General features: G+C 39.1%; 1 protein-coding gene across 1 annotated transcript in view; it reads right to left on the bottom strand.

The window, feature by feature from the left end:
- Window positions 1-20,114, bottom strand: part of LOC131416387 (antigen WC1.1-like) — a 50,003-nt gene that overhangs the window by 11,261 nt on the left and 18,628 nt on the right. Inside the window, exons 3-7 of the mRNA XM_058558885.1 lie at window positions 19,522-19,830; window positions 19,111-19,428; window positions 6,284-6,376; window positions 5,892-6,206; window positions 4,445-4,759 (exon numbers count right to left, since the gene is read on the bottom strand). Coding sequence (XP_058414868.1) covers window positions 4,445-4,759; window positions 5,892-6,206; window positions 6,284-6,376; window positions 19,111-19,428; window positions 19,522-19,830 — 1,350 coding nt within the window. The remainder of the gene's footprint in view (window positions 1-4,444; window positions 4,760-5,891; window positions 6,207-6,283; window positions 6,377-19,110; window positions 19,429-19,521; window positions 19,831-20,114) is intronic.

Raw genomic sequence — 20,114 nt, 5'->3', positions numbered from 1 at the left:
TCACGGAAATAGAACAAAGAATCCTAAAATTTATACCAAACAACAAAAGAGCCTAAATAGCTAAAGCAATCCTGAGAAAAAGAACAAAGCTAGAGGTATCACAATCTCTGATTTCAACAGTACTATAAAGCTATACTAATTAAAATAGCATAGTACTGGCAGAAAAACAGACACAGATCAGTGGAAAAGAATTGAAAGCCCAGAAAGAAAACCACACGTCTATGGACACCTAATCTTCAACAAGAGCCAAGGATATACAAAGGAGAAAGAAAAGTCTCTAATAAATGGTGTTGGGAAAACTGGACAGCCACATGCAAAAGAATGAAAGTAGATCATTATCTTACATCATACAGAAAAATTAACTCAAAATCGATTAAAGACTTGAATGTAAGACCTGAAACCATAACACTTCTAGATGAAAGTATAGGCAGTACACTCTTTGACATCTGTCTTGGCAGGACCTTTTCGAATACCATGTCTACTCAGGCAAGGGAAACAAAAGCAAAAATAAAGAAACAGAACTATGTCAGACTAAAGAGCTTCTGCAAGGCAAAGGAAACCATGAACAAAACAAAAAGACAACCCACCAACTGGGAGAAAATATTTGCAAATCGTATATCTGACAAGGGGGTAATTTCCAAAAATATATAAGGAACTCATACAACTCAACAACAAAACAGAAAATGACAAGATCAAAAAACGGGCAGAGGCTATGAACAGACATCTTCCCAAAGAAGACATTCAGATGGCCAACAGGCACATGAAAAGATGCTCAACATCACTAATTATTGCAAAAATGCAAATCAAAACTATAATGAGATATCACCTTACACCCGTAAGAATGGCTATAACTAACAAGACAAGAAATAAAAAATGTTGGAGAGGATGTGGGGAAAAGGGAACCCTCATACAGTGCAGGTGGGAATGCAAACTGGTGCAGCCACTATGGAAAATAGTGTGGCAATTTCTCAAACAATTAAAAATAGAAATGCCATATGATCCAGCTATTCCACTACTGAGTATTTATCCAAAGAACTTGAAATCAACAATTCAAAGAGATTTATGCATCCCTATGTTCATCACAATATTATCACAGCATTATTCACAGCAGCCAAGACATGGAAGCAACCCAAGCAACCCATCAACAGATGAATAGATAAAAAAGATGTGGTATACATATACAAGGAATACTACTCAGCCATAAAAAAAGACAAAATTGTGCCATTTGCTACAACATGGGTGGACCTTGAGGGTATTATGCTAAGTGAAATAAATCAGACAGGGTAAGACAAACACTATATGATTTCACTCATATATGGAAGATAAACATACAGATAAAGAGAACAGATTAGTGGTTACCAGAGAAGAAGGGGGTGAGGGGGAAGGCAAAAGAGTAAAGTGACACATACGTATGGTGATGGATAAAGAGTAGACTACTGGCAGTGAACACGATGCAGTCTATGCAGAAACTGAAAAACAATAATGGACATCTGGATTTTATACAATGTTATAAGGCAACATGACCTCAATAAAAATAAAATCATATGATCATCTCAATAGATGCAGAAAAAGCATTTGACAAAATTCAACGTCTATTTACGATAAAAATTCGCTACAAACTTAGTAAAAAGTGATCATACCTCAACCTAATAAAGGCCATATACGACAAGGCCGTAATTAACATCGTACTGAACTGTGAAAAGCTGAAAGCTTTTCCTCTAAGATCAGGAACAAGACAAGGATACCCACTCTTGTTACTCTTATTGAACATAGTTTTGGTAGTCTTAGCCAGAGCAATTAGGCAAGAGAAAGAAATAAAAGATATCCAAATCTGAAAGGAAGAAATAAAACTGTCACTATTTGCAGAATACATGATATTATATAAAGAAAACCGTAAAGATTCTACCAAAAAGCTGTTAGAACTAATAAATGAACTCAGTAAAGTTGCAGGATACAAAATCTATATGCAAAAATGTTACATTTCTATACACTGACAATGAGCTGCCAGAAAGAGATATTAAGAAAATAATCCCACTTATAATTGCATTGAAAGGAATAAAATACCTAGAAATAAATTTAACCAAGGAGAACAAATATCTGTACACTGAAAACTATAAGACATTGATAAAAGAAATTGAAGAAGACACAAATTATTGGAAAGATATTCTGTGATCACGGATTGGAAGAATTAATATTGTTAAAATGCCCACACTACGCAAAGCAATCTACAGGTTCACTGCAATGTTTATCAAAATTCCAATGGTGGGGCCGGCCCGGTGGCGCAAGCGGTTAGGTGCGCGCGCTCCGCTGCGGCGGCCCGGGGTTCGCTGGTTTGGATCCCGGGCGCGCACCGACGCACTGCTTGGCAAGCCATGCTGTGGCAGTGTCCCATATAAAGTGGAGGAAGATGGGCACAAATGTTAGCCCAGGGCCGTCTTCCTCAGCAAAAAAAAAAAAAAAGAGGAGGATTGGCAGATGTTAGCACAGGGCTGATCTCCTCACAAAAAAATAAAATAAAATAAATAAATAAAATTCCAATGACATTTTTCACAGATATAGAACAAACAATCCTAGAATTTGTATGGAACCACAAAGACTCCAAATAGCCAAAGCAATCTTGAGAAAGAAAAACAAACCTAGAGGCATCATGTTTTCTGATTTCAAATGATATTACAAAACTATAGTAATCACAACAGTATGGTATTGGCATACACATGGACACATAGATCAATGAAACAGAATAGAGAGCCTAGAAGTAAATCCATGCATATATGGTCAATTGAGTTACCACAAGGGAACCAAGAATATACAATGGGGAAAGGACAGTCTCTTCAATAAATGATGTTGGGAAAACTGGACAGCTACATACAAAAGAGTGAAACTGGACCACTATCTTACACCACACACAAAAATTAACTCAAAATGGATTAAAGACTTGGAATTATGACCTGAAACCATAAAACTCCTAGAAGAAAACATAGGAAAAAAGATTTTTTGGATTCGACACCAAAGCAAAGTCAACAAATGCAAAATATAGGCAAGTGGGACTATATCAAACTAAAAAGCTTCTGCGCAGCAAAAACAAAACAAAACAAAACAAAACAAAAAAACCCCCCAAAAACCCATCAACCAAATGAAAAGGCAACCTACATAATGGGAGAAAATATTTGCAAACCATATTTCTGATAAGGGGTTAATATTGTAAAATATATCAAGAGCTCACACAACTTAATAGCAAAAAAACAAACAATCTGATTAAAAAACGGGCAGAGGATCTGAATAGACATCATTCCAAAGAAGACATACGGTTGGCCAACAGGTACATAAAAAGGTGCTTAACATCACTAATCATCAGGGAAATGCAAATCAAAACCACAATGAGATATCACCTCACATCTGTTAGAATGGCTATTATCAAAAAAAAATGAAATAATAACAGTTGGCGAGGATGTGGAGAAAAGGGAACCCTTGTGCACTATTGGTGGGAAAGTAAAAAGCTGTAGTACGGAAAAATCTAGCATGGAAAACAGTATGGAAGTTCCTCAAATACTAAAAATAGAACTATCATATGATCCAGCAATTTAACTTCTGGGTATTTATCTGAAGGAAATGAAAACACTAATTTGAAAAGATATGCAGACTCCATTTTTATTGCAGCGTTAGTGACAATAGTCAAGACATGGAAGGAATCTCAGTGTTAATCAATGGGTGAATGGATAAAGAAAAAATGTGTTATATACATATTGCATATGTTTTATTTATATATATATATAATGGAATATTATTCAGCCATAAAAAAGAAGGAAATCTTGCCATTTTCAACAACTTGGATGGAACTTTAGGGCATTGTGCTAAGGAAAATAAGCCAGACAGAAAAAAAACAATTACCATGTTATCTTACATGCAGAATCCTTAAAGAAAAAAACAAAAAACTGAGCTCATGGATACACAGAACAGTTGCTGGGTACCAGAGGTGGGGGGTTGGGGTGGGCAAAATGGGTGAAGATGGTCAACAGGTGAAAACTTCCAGTTATAAAACAAATAGTTCCTGGGGATGTAATGTACAACATGATGGCTATAGTTAATATTGTATTGTATTTTTGAAAATTGCTAAGAAAGTAGATCTTAAAAGTTCTCATCATAAGAAAAGAAATTTGTAACTATGTATGATGATGGATGATAACCCCGAATTATTGCAGTGATCATTTCCCAATATATACAAATATATAATCATTATGTTTTACACATGGAGCTAATACAATGTTATGTGAAGCATATCTCGGACAAAAAAAACAAAGTTGGAACATGAGGATTAAACTTGCTCCATCCTAACTTCATTTTGTAGACTTATCTTACACCCATCACTTAGATTTGAAAATATAAAATCTCACGAACAACATCTCACAGAGTTGAGACAGACACATAGAAACAGACAGTAATTCACCTGTACATGTGATATAAGCTTCCTGTGATGGAGGACATGAACTGTATTTCCAAGGGTCAGAAGGACACTGCCAGAGAGAGGTATCAGTTTTCCGACACTGGATGCCATCTACCCACCGGGGTCTAGAACCTTCTCTAAAGGCAACAGAAGAGTTGAGGGTCCCACTGTCCCCACAGCCAAGCTGTCTGCAGATCACAGACAAGGTCATGGCTTCCAAGCGGTTGCGGCAGACACTGCCCCAGGTCCCGTTGTAGAAAATTTCCAGCCACCCAGCACACTCCTGGTCCTCGCTCAGCATCCTGAGGGTCAGAAACTCTAAAATTGAAAGGAGGTGAACAGGGCACAGTGAGCCTTCCACTCAACACTCTGGGTTTTTCTTTATCCCACAGACTGTGAACACTCATTGCTGACTCTGCTGAGGAAGTACCCACTAGGTGGCAAGACTGAAATCTGTCTCCCTTTTACCTGACTTTGCCCATTTGTATCTCTTTCTATTTCTACCACAATGATGAAGTGGAATGTGAACTGAGAGGACCACTGACCTGGGCACTTTGCACAGAGAGAAAGCTGAAACCTGCATCCTGACAGAACTTCTGACAGAGTATGTGAAAGGGAGTGTGGATAGTGGGGTGGTAGGTAGAATAATGGACCCCCAAAAGTGTCTACATCCTAATCCCTGGAACCTCTGAATAAGTTACCTTACATGGGAAAAGGGACTTTACTTATATTATTAAGATAAGGACCTTGGGATGGTGAGATTAACCTGGAATATCATGGATTAACCAGGTGAGCCATCTAATCCCATCCTTAGACCTACTATCCTTAAAAGTGCAATACCTTTCCCGGCTTTGGTTAGAGGGAGTTGTCATTATGGAAGAGTAGTTAGAGATATGCACATTGCTGGTCTGATGATGAAGGAAGGGGGATATGAGTCAAGGAATGCAGTCAGATTCTAGAAGCTTGAAAAGACAAGAAATGGATTCTTCCCAAGAGCCTCAGAAGAGATGCATTGCTGCTGACAACCTTGATTTTAGCCCAATGAGATCTGTGTTGGACACCTAACATACAAAACTGTAAAATAACCAATATATGTTGTTTTAAACCACTAATTATGTGATAATTTGTTACAACAGCAAATGCAAACTAGTACTGTGGGTCTCAAGATTTTACTATCATTGGTAACTAAAGAGTGAATCCTGCTTTCCAATGGAAACTCTGTAAGAAATGGCTCTGCGAGGAGATATTGCTGAGAAGGAAGGACCAGAACCTCAGCTGCTATAGGAGGAAATGAAAGCACCTAATCTTCATAACTGCTAGAAAGACAGGCACTATGGAAGGAAGCTTTCTTCTCCTATGGTCCTCGCAGCCACATCCACTTGAGGCTCAGACTCCCATTATCAAGAGCCCCACCTCCTCCCTCAGCCTACAGACAATGTGAAGCACAGACCTGAGCAGATGACGCCTGCGTCCTCCTTGTGCCTGCAGTCATGCTGCCCCCAGCCCCGGGAAGGGCAATTCCACACGTGGGACTCCTTTCCTGTACAGTTCAGGTCGTCCAGCCAGATGGGGTCTGATCCCACCCCGAAGTGAGCAGAGACTGTGGCATTGAGGGCTTCTCCACAGCCCAGCTGTCTGCACACCACATGGGCATCGTTCAGGTCCCAGCTGTCATCACAGATGGTGCCCCAGGTGTCCTGGTGAAGGATCTCCACTCTGCCGGCACAGGGACCACCCCCATCCACCAGGCGGAGCTGTCTGCTGTCTGAGGAGAGAGAGTCATGCCAATGGGGCATTTAACAGGGAATGAGAAGGGTTTTCTGGCCCTGGGGGACCTCTCACCTGAGCAGTTGGCAGCTCTCTTTTCTGAGGCTGCAGAGCCTGCTGGTTCAGACACAGAGTCATTGCACTGGGCCAGCAGCTGGGTCTGGTTTCCTGCAGAAACCACAGTGGTCAGAGGGTTAGTAGGGTTGAATAACAGGAAATTGAATTAAAGTAAATAATAGCCTAGTGATGGGGTCTGAGATGAAAGCTGTAACACAGAGTAGTTGGTGTCAAGATGGCAGCATAGGTGGACTCTAACTCACCTCCTCCCAGAGACACAATAAATTTGCAACTACTCTTGGATCAATTACCCCTGCGAGAGAAGTGAAAACTGGATAAAAAGAACCCCAGCAACAAGGGACAGTCCTGACTGAAATGGAAGAGGCAGAAATTTCTTTCTGGAGAGAAAAAAGCCACCTCCACAAGCTGTGGCACTTCATGGCTGGCTGGGAGAAATCCTAAGGTATGTAGCCTTCCCTGGAGGAGTGGGGGACATGAGTGGGGGAGCATTACCGCTGGAAAAGCATCTTTTGGATTCAGTACAACCGAGATGAGTGTCATAATATCTGGATTTGTTGGCTACTAAATACAGTGGAGAAGACCCCCAGAAAAGCTATCAGATATAAGGGGGAAAAGCCAGCTCTTAAAGGACCCAGGCACAAATTCACCCATTTCAGAAAGCAACCTAAAATCACCAGGAACAATGAGACACAGTCCTTCATTTAAAAAAAGTTCACCTGCTAGGCTCTGGGTGTATCTTGGTGAGAAGTGAGATCTCTCCAGGGACTGAGACATTCATGGCAGCCATTATTGTGACCTAGTATAGGCATGCTGACACAGATGCTGGCAGACACCATTGGAGTTCTTCCCCTGGCCTGTTAGCCCAGGGTCTGCCCCACCCAGTAGGCCACTGATTTAACCCGGCTCAGCCAGGGCAGGCAGCCCACCCAAGGGACTGGCCTCACCCAACGGCAAGCCCTCAGGCAACACGTGGGCCTGCATAGTTGGGGTGCCTGATCCTCTGCAGCCGGATGAGTGGATCCGCATCTGTGTGGCAGGGCATGCACAAGGAGTGGGTGGAGTGTGTGGGACCTTGGTGGAGTGGGTGGGGCCTCTGCAGTGGGGCGAAGGGGTCCACTCCATGGGTTCAGGGCACACGTACAGGGCAGGACTGTGTTGATGGTGTGTTTGGCCTTGCGGACAGTGGGGCTTGTCAGCTACAGAAGGCTTGTGTTTCTCAAACAGCCACATAGGGGATCTGCCCCACCTTCCAAAGCCTGAAACAATTGGGTGTTCCCATGCCTGGTGCCAGCCCCTCTCAGCTGCAATCCTCAGAGAGCTGACAAGAGCCTTGCAGGCCAGAGGCCTACAGCAATTGTAAGCCCTGGAGCTTAGCAACCAGCTATGCTGGGGGCCTACACACTTAACAGAAAAACTGCAACAGGAATGTGCTATTAGACCTTGCAGCCAACTGTGCTGGGGCTCTCCATGCCCAATAAAGTGACTGAAGGATCCACAGCATCCACACACAGCTGAGCATTACAACCAGCCAGCCAGGGGAACAGCCTAGCCTCCTTGGGCACCTGCAGCAAGAGCAACACTGCCACAACAGAAGGATACATGTAGTCCACACAAGGGTCACTCCTGGAACATTTGGAACTGGTGACAAGAGGGAAGCACACTGCTGGGCCTCATAAGACATATTTTACATAAGGCCACCTCTCCAAGGTCAAGAGACATAGCTGACCTACCTAATACATAGATATAAGCACAAAGAAAGAGGCAAAATGAGGAGGCAAAGGAAAACGTTCTAAGTAAGGGAACAGAACAAAACCCCAGAAAAAGAACTAAATGAAGCAGAAATAAACAACCTACCTGACAAAGAGTTCAAACAAAAAGTCATAGGGATGCTCACTGATCTTGAGAGAAGATGGGATGAATTCAGTGAAAGCATCAAAAAAGAATTGGAAAATACAAAACAGAACCAATCAGAAATGAAGATTGAAATAATACCAAGCATCTTTTCTGACAACAATGGTATGAAACTAGAAATCAACATAATACTAAAGAAAGCTATCAAATCACAAGGGAAGATAACAAGAGAAGAACTATGAAAATACCCAGAAAAAAGTAACAAAATGGCAACAAGTACATAATTATCAATAGCAACTTTAAATGTCAATGGACTAAATGCTCCAATCTAAAGGCATAGGGTGGCTGACTGGATGAAAAAACAAGACCTATATACATGCTGCATACAAGAGACACACTTCAGACCTAAAGACTCACACAAACTGAAAGTGAAGAGATGGAAAAAGATACTCCATGCAAATGGCAATGAAAAGAAAGATGGGGTAGCAATACTTATATGAGAGAAAAAATAGACTTTAAAACAAAAACTGTAACAAGAGACAAAGAAGGGCACTACATAATGATCAAAGGAACAATCCAACAAGAGGATATAACACTTGTAAATATCTATGCACCCAAAATAGGAGCACCTAAATATATAAAGCAATTATTAACAAACATAAAAGGAGAAATAGACAGTAGCACAATAATAGTAGGGGACTTTAACACTCCACCTACACCAATGGATAGATCATCCAAAAAGAAGATCAATAAGGAAGCATTAGCCTTACATGACACATTAGACCAGATGGACTTAGTAGTTATACACAGAACATTCCATCCAAAAACTGCAGAATACAAATTCTTTTCAAATGCACATGGAACATTCTCCAGGATAGGTCACATATCAGGCCACAAAACAAGTCTCAATAAATTTAAGAAGATTGAAATAATACCAAGCATCTTTTCTGACTACAATGGTATGAAACTAGAAATCAACTACAGGAAGAAAATCAGAAAAGTCACACATATGTGGAGATTAAACAAAATGCTACTGAACAATGACTGGGTCAATGAAGAAATAAAAAAAATACCTGGAGACAAAAAAAAATGATAATATGACATGCCAAAATTTATGGTATACAGCAAAAGCTGTAGTAAGAGGGAAGTTTATAACAATACAGGCCTACCTAAACAAACAAGAAAAATCTCAAATAAAAAATCTAACAGTACACTTAAAGAAAATGCAAAAAGAAGAACAACCAAAGTCTAAAATCAGTAGAAGAAAGGAAATAATAAAAATCAGAGCAGAAATAAATGAAAAAGAGACTAAAAAAAAAAAACAATGAAACTAAGGGCTGGTTCTTTGAAAAGATAAACAAAATTGACAAATCTTTAGTTAGACTCACCAAGAAAAAAAGAGAGAAGGCTCAAATAAATAAAATCAGAAATGAAAGAGGAGAAATTACAATGGACACCTCAGAAATACAAAAGATTATAAGAGAATACTATGAAAAGCTATATGCCAACAAATTGGATAATCTAGAAGGAATGGGCAAATTCTTAGACCCATACAACCTTCCAAAACTGAATCAAGAAGAAATAGAGAATTTGAGTAGACGAAACACCAGTAAGGAGATTGAAACAGTAATCAAAAACCTCCTCAAAAATAAAAGTCCAGGACCAGACGGCTTCCCTGGTGAATTCTACCAAACATTCAAAGAACACTTAATACCTACCCCTCTCAAAACTTTTCAAAAAATTGAAGAGGAGAGGAAGCTTCCTAACTCATTCTAGGAAGCCAACATTACCCTGATACCAAAACCAGAAAAGGACAACAGAAAAAAGGAAAATTACAGGCCAATATCACTGCTGAACATCAATGCAAAATCCTCAACAAAGTCCTAGCAAATTGAAAACAACAGTACATTAAAAAGATCATACACCATGATCAGATGGGATTTATTTCATGGATGCAGGGATGGGTCAACATCCACAAATCAATCAATGTGATATGCCACATTAACAATGAAGAATAAAAATCACACAGTCATCTCAATAGATGCAGAAAAAGCATTTCAGCATCCATTTATGATAAAAACTCTGAAAAAATGGGAATAGAAGGAAAGTACCTCAACATAATAAAGGCCATTTATGAAAAACCCACAGCTCATATCATTCTCAATGGAGAAAAACTGAGAGTCATCCCTCTAAGAACAAGAACCAGACAAGGATGCCCACTTGCACCACTCTTATTTAACATAGTATTGGAAGTCCTAGCCAGAGCAATCAGGCAAGAAAAATAAATCAAAGGGATCCAAATTGGAAAGGAAGAAGTGAAACTGTCACTATTTGCTGAAGACATGGGTCTTACATATAGAAAACCCTAAAGGATCCACCAAAAAACTTCTAGAAATAAATAAATACCGTAAAGTTGCAGGATACAAAATCAACATACAAAAATCAGTTGCGTTTCTATACACTAACAATGAAGAAGCAGAAAGAGAAATTAAGAGTACAATTCCATTTACAATTGCAACCAAAAGAATAAAATACCTAGGATTAAACTTAACCAAAGAGGTGAAAGACCTGTACATTGAAAAGTATAACACTGTTGAAAGAAATAGAAGACACAAAGAAATGGAAAGATATTCCATGCTCTTGTATTGGAAGAAATAACATAGTTAAAATGTTCACGCTTCCTAAAGCAATCTACAGATTCAGTGCAATCCCTATTAAAATTCCAACAACATTTTTCACAGAAATAGAACAAACAATCCTAAAATTTGTATGGAACAACAAAAGACCCCGAATAGCCAAAGGAATCCTGAGAAAAAAGAACAAAGCTGGAGGTATCACACTCCCTGATTTCAAAATATACTACAAACCTATGGTAACTAAAACAGCATGGTACTGGCACAAAAACAGACACACAGATCAATGGAACTGAGTTGAGATCCCAGAAATAAACCCACACATCTATGGACAGCTAATTTTTGAGGAGGGAGCCAAGAACATACAAAGGAGAAAGAAAGTCTCTTCAATAAATGGTGTTGGGAAAGCTGGATAACCACACGCAAAAGAATGAAAGTAGACCATTATCTTGCACCGTACACAAAAATTAACTCAAAGTGGATTAAAGACTTGAATGTAAGACCTGAACCATAAAACGCCTAGATGAAAACTTGGGCAGTATGCACTTCAACATTGGTCTTAGCAGCATATTTTCAATTACCATGCCTGACTGGGAATAGAAACAATAGAAAAATAAACAAGTGGGACTACATCAAACTAAAAACCTTCTACACAGCAAAGGAAACCATCAACAAAGCAAAAAGACAACCTAAGAATTGGGAGAAGATATTGTAAACCATATATCCGGTAAGGGGTTAATCTCCAAAATGTATAAAGAACTCATACATCTCAACAACAACAAAAATAACAACCCAGTTAAAAAATGAGCAAAGATCTGAACAGACATTTCTCCAAAGAAGATATACAGACAGCAAACAGGGACATGAAAGGATGTTCAACGTCATTAACTACCAAGGAAATGCAAATCAAAACTACAATGAGATATCACCTCACTCCCATCAGAATGGCTATAATTAATAAGACAGGAAACAACGTGTTGGAGAGGATGTGGAGAGAAGGGAATTCTCATACACTGCTGGTGGGAGTGCAAACAGGTGCAGCCACTATGGAAAACAGTATGGAGATTCCTCAAAAAATTAAGACTAGAACTACCAAATAATCTACCTATCCACTGCTGAGTATTTATCCAAGGAACATGAAAACACTAATGTGTAAAGATATATAGATCCCTAAGTTCACTGCAGCATTATTCACAATAGCCAAGACTTGGAAGCAACCTAGATGCCCATCAACGGATGAATAGATAAAGAAGATGTGGTACGTATACACAATGGAATACTACTCAGACATAAGAAACGATGAAATCCGGCTATTTGTGACAACATGGATGGACATTGAGGGTATTATGCTAAGTGAAATAAGTCAGAGGAGGAAGTCAAATACCATATAATCTCACTCATAAGTAGAAGATAAAAACAACCACAAAAATCACATAGAGACAGAGATTGGATTGGTGGTTACCAGAGGGGAAGGGGGAAGGGAGGGGGGTGAAAAGGGTGATTAGGCACATGTGTGTGGTGATGGATTGTAATTAATCTTTGGGTGGTGAATATGATGTAATCTTCACAGGAATCAAAATATAATGATGTACACCTGAAATTTATATAATATTATAAACCAATGTTACCGCAATAAAAAAACAAAAGAAAGCTGTAACATAGTAGTCATGTTATAATTTTAGAGTTCACCTTCTTTATGGAGAGTTCTGCTTCTGACAATGCCAAATTTTCTGTTTTAAGCCAAGTGTTGCACTAAGAATGAGTTTAGCAAAGCAGCAATATATTCATAGTGTTTGAAAGTGTTGTAGACCTACCAAGGCAGTGAGAATTTTTGGAGCTAAGATCTCAGAGAGAAGTAAAGGGCAGAGGGGAGCCACTTTCCCCTTGAGACCTTTGTCAATTCAAAGGTCATGGCTGAGACTCTGAAAAGCTCAGCAAATATTTGCCACTCACAGGGGTCTGGGAACACAAAGTGTAGCTCAAGGTCAGCCAAGGAGGAGGAGCTTGTTACCCAGAACACTTGTACCACAGAAGAAAGAATGTACTGAAAGTAGACTATTGCTCACAGCTTCTAATCACTTCACTTCCTTTTAAACAAGGTGATTTACCTATAAATCAAGTGACTGGAAGAAGCAAAATATCCCTTCTGAAGGATGTCTACAATTTTTCATCTAATGTCTGTCATTAAAAATACTCATATAAAAGAGATCTCATGGAAAATCAAGATGAAAAAGGGAGACATTAGAAAGATTTTCACAGGGCACGCAGCTATTGAAGTTACCTGACGGGGAGTTTAAATAACCATGATTAAATTGTTTGTAGAGTTAAATGACAAGATGCTCTTAGATACTATGTTTTAGTTTGCTTATTGGCTATTTGTATATCATTTTTTTTTTTTTTGGAAAATTTTGGAAATTTTTTTGGAAAATTCCAAAAAAATTGATTTTTTGGAAGATCAGCCCTGAGCTAACACCCGTGTTAATCCTCCTCTTTTTGCTGGGGAAGACCGGCTCTGAGCTAACATCTATTGCCAATCCTCCTCCTTTTTTTTCCCCCAAAGCCCCAGTAGATAATTGTATGTCATAGATGCACATCCTTCTAGTTGCTGTATGTGGGACGCGGCTTCAGCATGGCCGGAGAAGCGGTGCATCAGTGCGCGCCCAGGATCTGAACCTGGGCCTCCAGTAGCCGAGTGCGTGCACTTAACCGCTAAGCTACGGGGCCGGGCCCTGTATTTCACCTTTTAGGATGGGTGTCTCCAAATCTTTTGCCCATTTTTAAACTGGGTATTGTCTTATTTTTGAGTTATAAGAGGTCTTTAAGCATTCTATATATAAGTACTTTGTTAGACATACATATTGCAAATTTTTCCCTATCACTGGAATAGTTTTTTATTTTCTTAATGTTGCTTTTCAAAGAGCAAAAGTTTTAAATTTTGATGAAGTCCAATGCTCAATTTTTTAAATGCTTAATGCCTTTTGTGCCTTAGGAAATGTTTGTCTATCCAAGATCACAAAAATTTTCTCTTATGTTTTCATTTAGTAGTTTAATAATTTAAAATTTTACATTTAGGTTGGTAATCATTCTGAGTTCATTTTTTTGGTATGGTGTGAAGAAAGGGTTTCAGTTCACTTTTTACTCGTACAGATATCTATTGATTCCAAGATCACTTTTTGAAAAGACTATACTTTCCCTGTTGAAATATTTTGGCATCTGTATTAGTTTGCTAGGAACGCCATAACAAAGTGCCAAAACTGGGTGTGGCTTAAACAACAGAAATTTGTTTTTTCGTAATTCTGGAAGCCAGAAGTCCAAGATCAAGGTGTTGGCGGGATTGATTTCTTATGAGGGCCATGAGGGAGGGATCTGTTCCAAGCCTCTCTCCTTGGCTTATAGATGGCTGTCTTTTCCCTGTGTCCTCACACGATCTTCCCTTCATGTGTATCTGCATCTGAATCTCCTCTTCTTATAAAGCTAGCAGTCATATTGGATTAGGGCCCATCCATATGACCCCATTTACCTTAATTACCTCTTTAAAAGCCCTATTTCCAAATACAGTCATAGTCTTAGGTACTGGGGATTAGGACTTCAACATATGAATTTTGTGTGTGGGGGGGTGGGGTGCACAATATAGTCCATAACAGCATCTTTGTATACAATCAACTTACTATACATATATTTGGGTCTATTTCTTTCTTTCTTTTTTTATTTTTTTGTTTATTGCGGTAACCCAAAGAATATGAAAACACCAATGCGTAAAGATACGTGCACCACTGTGTTCTTTGCAGTGTTATTCACAACAGCCAAGACTTGGAAGCAACCTAAGTGCCCATCAAGGGACGAATGGATAAAGAAGATGTGGTATATAGACACAATGGAATACTACTCAGCCATAAGAAACGATGAAATCCAGCCATTTGTGACAACATGGATGGACCTTGAGGGTATTATGCAAAGTGAAATAAGTCAGAGGGAGAGGGTCAAATACCATATTTGGGTCTATTTCTGAACTATCTATTCTGTTCCATTGATCTAGTATCTATCCTTACTCCAAGACCCATACTGTTTTGGTTACTACAACTTAACAGTATGTCTTAAAATCAGGTAGCTTCCAAATTTGTTCTTCTTCTTCAAAATTGTTTTGCCAATTCCATTCTACATAGATTTTAGAATTGGCTTGTACATTTCTACAAAAAATACTTACCTCATTGAAATGAGTGAGTATGGTCCCTTGGCTGCTTTTGTCTGTTTTAGTGAAAATAAAAAAAAGAGAAACAGTCTGAGGTTGACAGAACCTCAGAGTTATGGCTAGTGATTTATTCTGTAAAACAGAAGGCCATAACACCATAAAAGAATTGAGTGGATATCTTCTGAGATAAGAATACGGTCCCAGACCAACAGACGATCACTAAAATGACCTTACATATTGCAAGGGAAAAGAATCAAGAACTCCTAAAACATGATAATGTTAAGTCGGAGGGTTAAGACACTTTGGGGGTCAGTATAAACATTTTTCCCAAATCCCTGTTGATAAATTTTGTGCATAGGAGGTCAAAAAGCTATTTTCTTTGTACTAAATTCGGCTGAACGGAAGGGCGCATCCAGTCTTCCTCAGGACCATTAATTTGCTTCAGCTTTTGCAAAAATGCAGATAGAGAGACAAATTCTCCATCTGGTGAGTTATATACAGGCAGGTGTGCACAACTCTTACCCTGTGTAAGAGGATTGTCCAACTCTACCCTTAAGTGGAATCCTCTCTCGAGGGTGCTGAAATATTAAGAATGCAAGTATCTTTGGATTGGTTATATGATGATACTAAAATTTTCCTAAAATTTTTCTATGCCTTTGACCCAGGTGATGGCTGATGCTGTGATAAACGGGGCTTTTGCTGCCTGGGCTCTCCATCTGACTGTTACTGGGGAGACAAAATGATGTCAGGGTATCTGTTGTGGATCTTCCTACCCAGCTACTGTAAATGGTGCTAAACAATGGGAAAATGATTAGAATTTTTCAGAAGAAAGGAAACAATAAGGTTACAAAAACATATTGGAGCAATTAAACTGGATGGAAGTGTTCAGATGGTTGATTAAAAATGGAACAAAATAGGGGGCCCGCCCCTGGCGTAGCAGTTAAGTGCACACGCTCCGCTGCTGGCGGCCTGGGTTCAGATCCTGAGCATGCACAGATGCACCGCTTGTCAGGCCATGCTGTGGCGGCGTCCTATATAAAGTGGAGGAAGATGGGCACAGATGTTAGCCCAGGGCAAGTCTTCCGGAGCAAAAAGAGGAGGGTTGGCATGAATGTTAGCTCAGGGCCGATCTTCCTCACCAAAAAAAAAAAAAAGGAACAAAATAGAAGGAGACAGATGGAGTAGCTGCTAAAACTTTGGTGAATCACCATAAGACATTAGCTGGCTGGCTGTCCCAACAACTCTTCAACTGTAAAAAGATCGTGATAAATTCATTTGATTACAACCAGGTTTGATGAATTTAAAATATTCTCTGATCATACAAAAGAGGAATCTATAGACCTGTTAGAGCCAGTGCAGATTAAAATGGTACAAGATAAAGGAGATGTTTATGACTTTGAGTGACAGGTGGGCCAGGGCACAGCCACCATCAGGGGACAGAAAGTTATTTAAATTGGTAGGAGGAAAATGGCTTGACCTGGCGATGGTAAATGCAAGAGCAATATAATTAAGTTAGAAGGGATGGTGATATAATTAAAGAAGGCTTGCAGGTAAAGTATGGCTGAAAGGAAAAATTTATAAATAAAAGTAATGTATGTTTTTGCCGCATCCCTACTAGAAAGTGTTACAGTAATGGATGTGATGTCTGAATGGAGGAGTCTTTCCTTACCCAAACCATTGAGAAAAGGGAGGTTGTGCGAATCTGCTCTTCATTCTGTTTTAATTGGCCTGCTAAGTAGGAACTTTAGAATTACCTAAACCCACTCAAATGACTAATTCAAACTGGCATAAGATACCTGGAGAACACCAAGAATTTAGGCCCTATTTAAGGATATCTCCGATACCACCTGTGAGAAAAACAGATGGCTCCTGCAGACTAACCATGGATTACAGAAATCTTAAAGCAGTACTCCCTATAGCATTAGCTGTATCCAATATAATACTAACAGCTCAAATTGTGCTACAAGTTAAGGAAGCTTGATGTTTTGTAATTGATTTGGCTGAAGCTTTCTTTCCAATTTCTACTTTGGAAAAAAGTCAAAGTCAATTTGCTTTTTTGTGGGATGGACTCCGCTATCAGTTTACTGTGCTCCCAAGTATTTAATTCTCCTGTGTATTGTCACAGTTCAAATTGAGGAACCTTGTTCATGATGATTGGCATGTATTCTTTAAAAATGTCAGTGTCATGAAATATAAAGCAAGCTTCAGAAAGTGTTCCATATTAAAGGAGACTAAATGGGGATGACAACTGAATGCAGCACATTACCTTAAATGTTCTTTTTGCTGTGACTAACATACTTGGATCACTTAATAAAATCTGAATTAATCTATGGACTAGAAAATAGTGTTATAAAAATGTTAATTTCTGAAATTTGGTAATTGTACTGTGGTTATTTAAGGAAATTCCTTGAAGTATTTTAGGGGTAAAGGGACATCATGTTTGCAACCTATAAACGTTAACTATGAATTCAGAAAGATTTCACCTGTTCAGGGAGGAATGGGGCAGGAGGAGAGAGAGAGAGATTACAACAAAATACTAACATTGGGGAATCTGGGTAAAGGTTATCTGGGAATTTTTATACTATTCTTGCAACTTTTCTGTAAATCTCATGTTATATCCAAATAAAAAAAATTAAAAATAAAAGGTGAAAACAAGTCAGAGAGAATGCATTCCTAGGACGACTTCACTAAAAACATAAAACACTCAGGAGAAAACCTAGTAAAAGATGTGCAAAACCTCTGAGAGAAACTGAAGACCTAAAATGAATGGAAGGATATACCGTGTAAATGAATTGGGAGACTCAATATTGTCCAAGTCAATTATCTCCAAATTCATGTGTGGATTAAATCTAATCTCAACCAAAATACCATTATGCTATTTTTGTTCTGCTGAAAAATTGCAAGCCGATTCTAAAAGTTATATGAAAATGCCAAAGCCCAAGAATGACCAACATAACTGGCAAGAAAAGCAACAAGGTTAGAGTTACTATAAAGTAACTCCTTTAAAGTAAAGTTATCCAGACTTACTATAAAGTTACAATAATTAAGAAAATGTGGTATTGTGCAAGGATAGACAAAAGATACAATGGAACAGAATAGAGAGTCTAGACAGACTCAGACTTTCACGCATTCTGCTTATGACAAAGGTGGCACTGCAGTAAGAAAGATAGTCTTTTCAGGAAAAGATTCTGAATCAGTTGGATATCCATATAAAAATAAGAAACTTGACCCTTATCTCACACACACACACAGATATCAATCCCAGAAGGATTGTACAATTTTATACGCAAAAGAAAAATAATTAAACTTCTATAAGATACTCTCATAGTTTTATGATCTTGGGGTAGGCAAAGTTCTCTTAAAAAGGATATAAGATGCACTCAATGTACAGGACAGTTTGATAAGTTATACTTTGTTAAGATCAAGAATTTGGCTCATCAAAGAACATTATGTTATTAAGAGAGTAAAAATAAAAGACCAAGTGTTAAACACACAAAATAAATAATATATATTTGCACCAAAAATCATTGTCATGGTAATCTGTGGCATCATATTTGTAATATTCAAGACTTGGAAACAACTCAAATTTCTTCCATCAGTTGAATGGATCAGTACGTGGTCATGTGATCATTCAATGGAATACTCTACAGCAATAAAAATGAGTAAAAATGCTGCCATAAACAACAACATGAATGATTCCCTTGAGTTAAGGAAGTTAGAAAAGAAAACATACTACATAGTTTTAAATAAAGTTAGAAAAGTGACAAAAATATTCTATGGCAGTAGAAGTTAAGAAAGTGGTTTTCTTTAGAGAGGAGGGAGGGTACAGTGATTGGTGGGATGTAACAGTGACTTCTGGGGTGCTGTTAATGTTCCCTGTATTGATCTGGGTGAGGGTACATGACTGAGGTATACACTTATTGCTTATACATTGTTCTCTATGATTATATTTACATAACAATGTTTATTAAAAAATATTATTCCTCTTAACACTTCTTGCCCTGACCTGAAAAATGAATGAACAATGAGAAGAACCATATCTCACCATGAAATATCTTACTTTTGAGCCACTTTTTCCACACCCTCTGCTCTTGTGGACATTTCACTCAAGGAGCATCCGGAGTACCAGTTAACCCCTCCCTCTCTCTTACCTGAGCAGATCACAGAGGCTGTGTTTCCAGGGGTGCAGTCAGGAATGCCCAGGGCAGTCATAGGGCAATTCCACAAGAAGGACTCAGCCCCTGAGCAGTGAAATTGGGCTTTCCAGATCTGATCATCTCCTTCCACAAAGTATACTCCTTTTGGGGTAGAGGTGGCAACTCCACAGCCAAGCTGATGACAGACAACATTGGCATTGGCCATATTCCAGTGGGAAGCACAGAGCATTCTCCATTTTCCAGAAATATTCATCTCCACTTGTCCCTCACACTGAGAGGTGCCATTTTTCACGAGCCGGACTTCTGTGTACTCTGATAGGAGAAGACAGGGTTTCAGCCAAATCTCATGTTTCCCTTACCCCAGCAGAGTATGCAGGGAGGTTAAAGTTCTGCTCTATATCTCACCTGAACAGACAACTTGAACAGCCCCACTATGGTGGCAAGTACCTCCTGGACAGGGCACTCTGGGGCAGAACCAGAGCTGAGGCTCCTGCCCCTCACACCAGAACTCTTCAGCCAAGACTTGTCCATCTGACTCTTTGAAGGGCACATCTACTAGGATGGACACAGCCTTGCCACACCCCAGCTCTGCACAGATGACCTGGGCAGTGGGAAGTGTGAAATTCCCAATAGACATCGGAATCCATTCTCTTCCAGAACGCACTTCCACTTGCCCTGAGCAGAGTCCATCCCCACCAACCAGACGCACAAATCCTAAGAGAAAACAAACAAACAAACCCAGGGAGTGTTTATGATTTTGGATCAGCAATTGGAAACAATGTGTCACAGGCGATGTGTGAAAACTTTTCTTTTCCAGGGGTGGGGCATAGAGAGAGAATTTGACAGTTAGTATCAGAGTTGCATTTTCATGAGTGAATTTCTGAAGAAAAATCCAGAAGGATTTGCAGGGTCAGTTTGGAATGGCTAAATCCCAGGAACGTATACCTTCAGCTTGGTTAGAAATGTGAATTCCTTATCTAGGGGCCCAAGGAGATTGC

Source organism: Diceros bicornis, chromosome 17, assembly GCF_020826845.1.
Source record: "Diceros bicornis minor isolate mBicDic1 chromosome 17, mDicBic1.mat.cur, whole genome shotgun sequence".
Lineage (NCBI taxonomy): Eukaryota > Metazoa > Chordata > Mammalia > Perissodactyla > Rhinocerotidae > Diceros > Diceros bicornis.
This window is presented reverse-complemented; position numbering and strand designations above follow the sequence as displayed.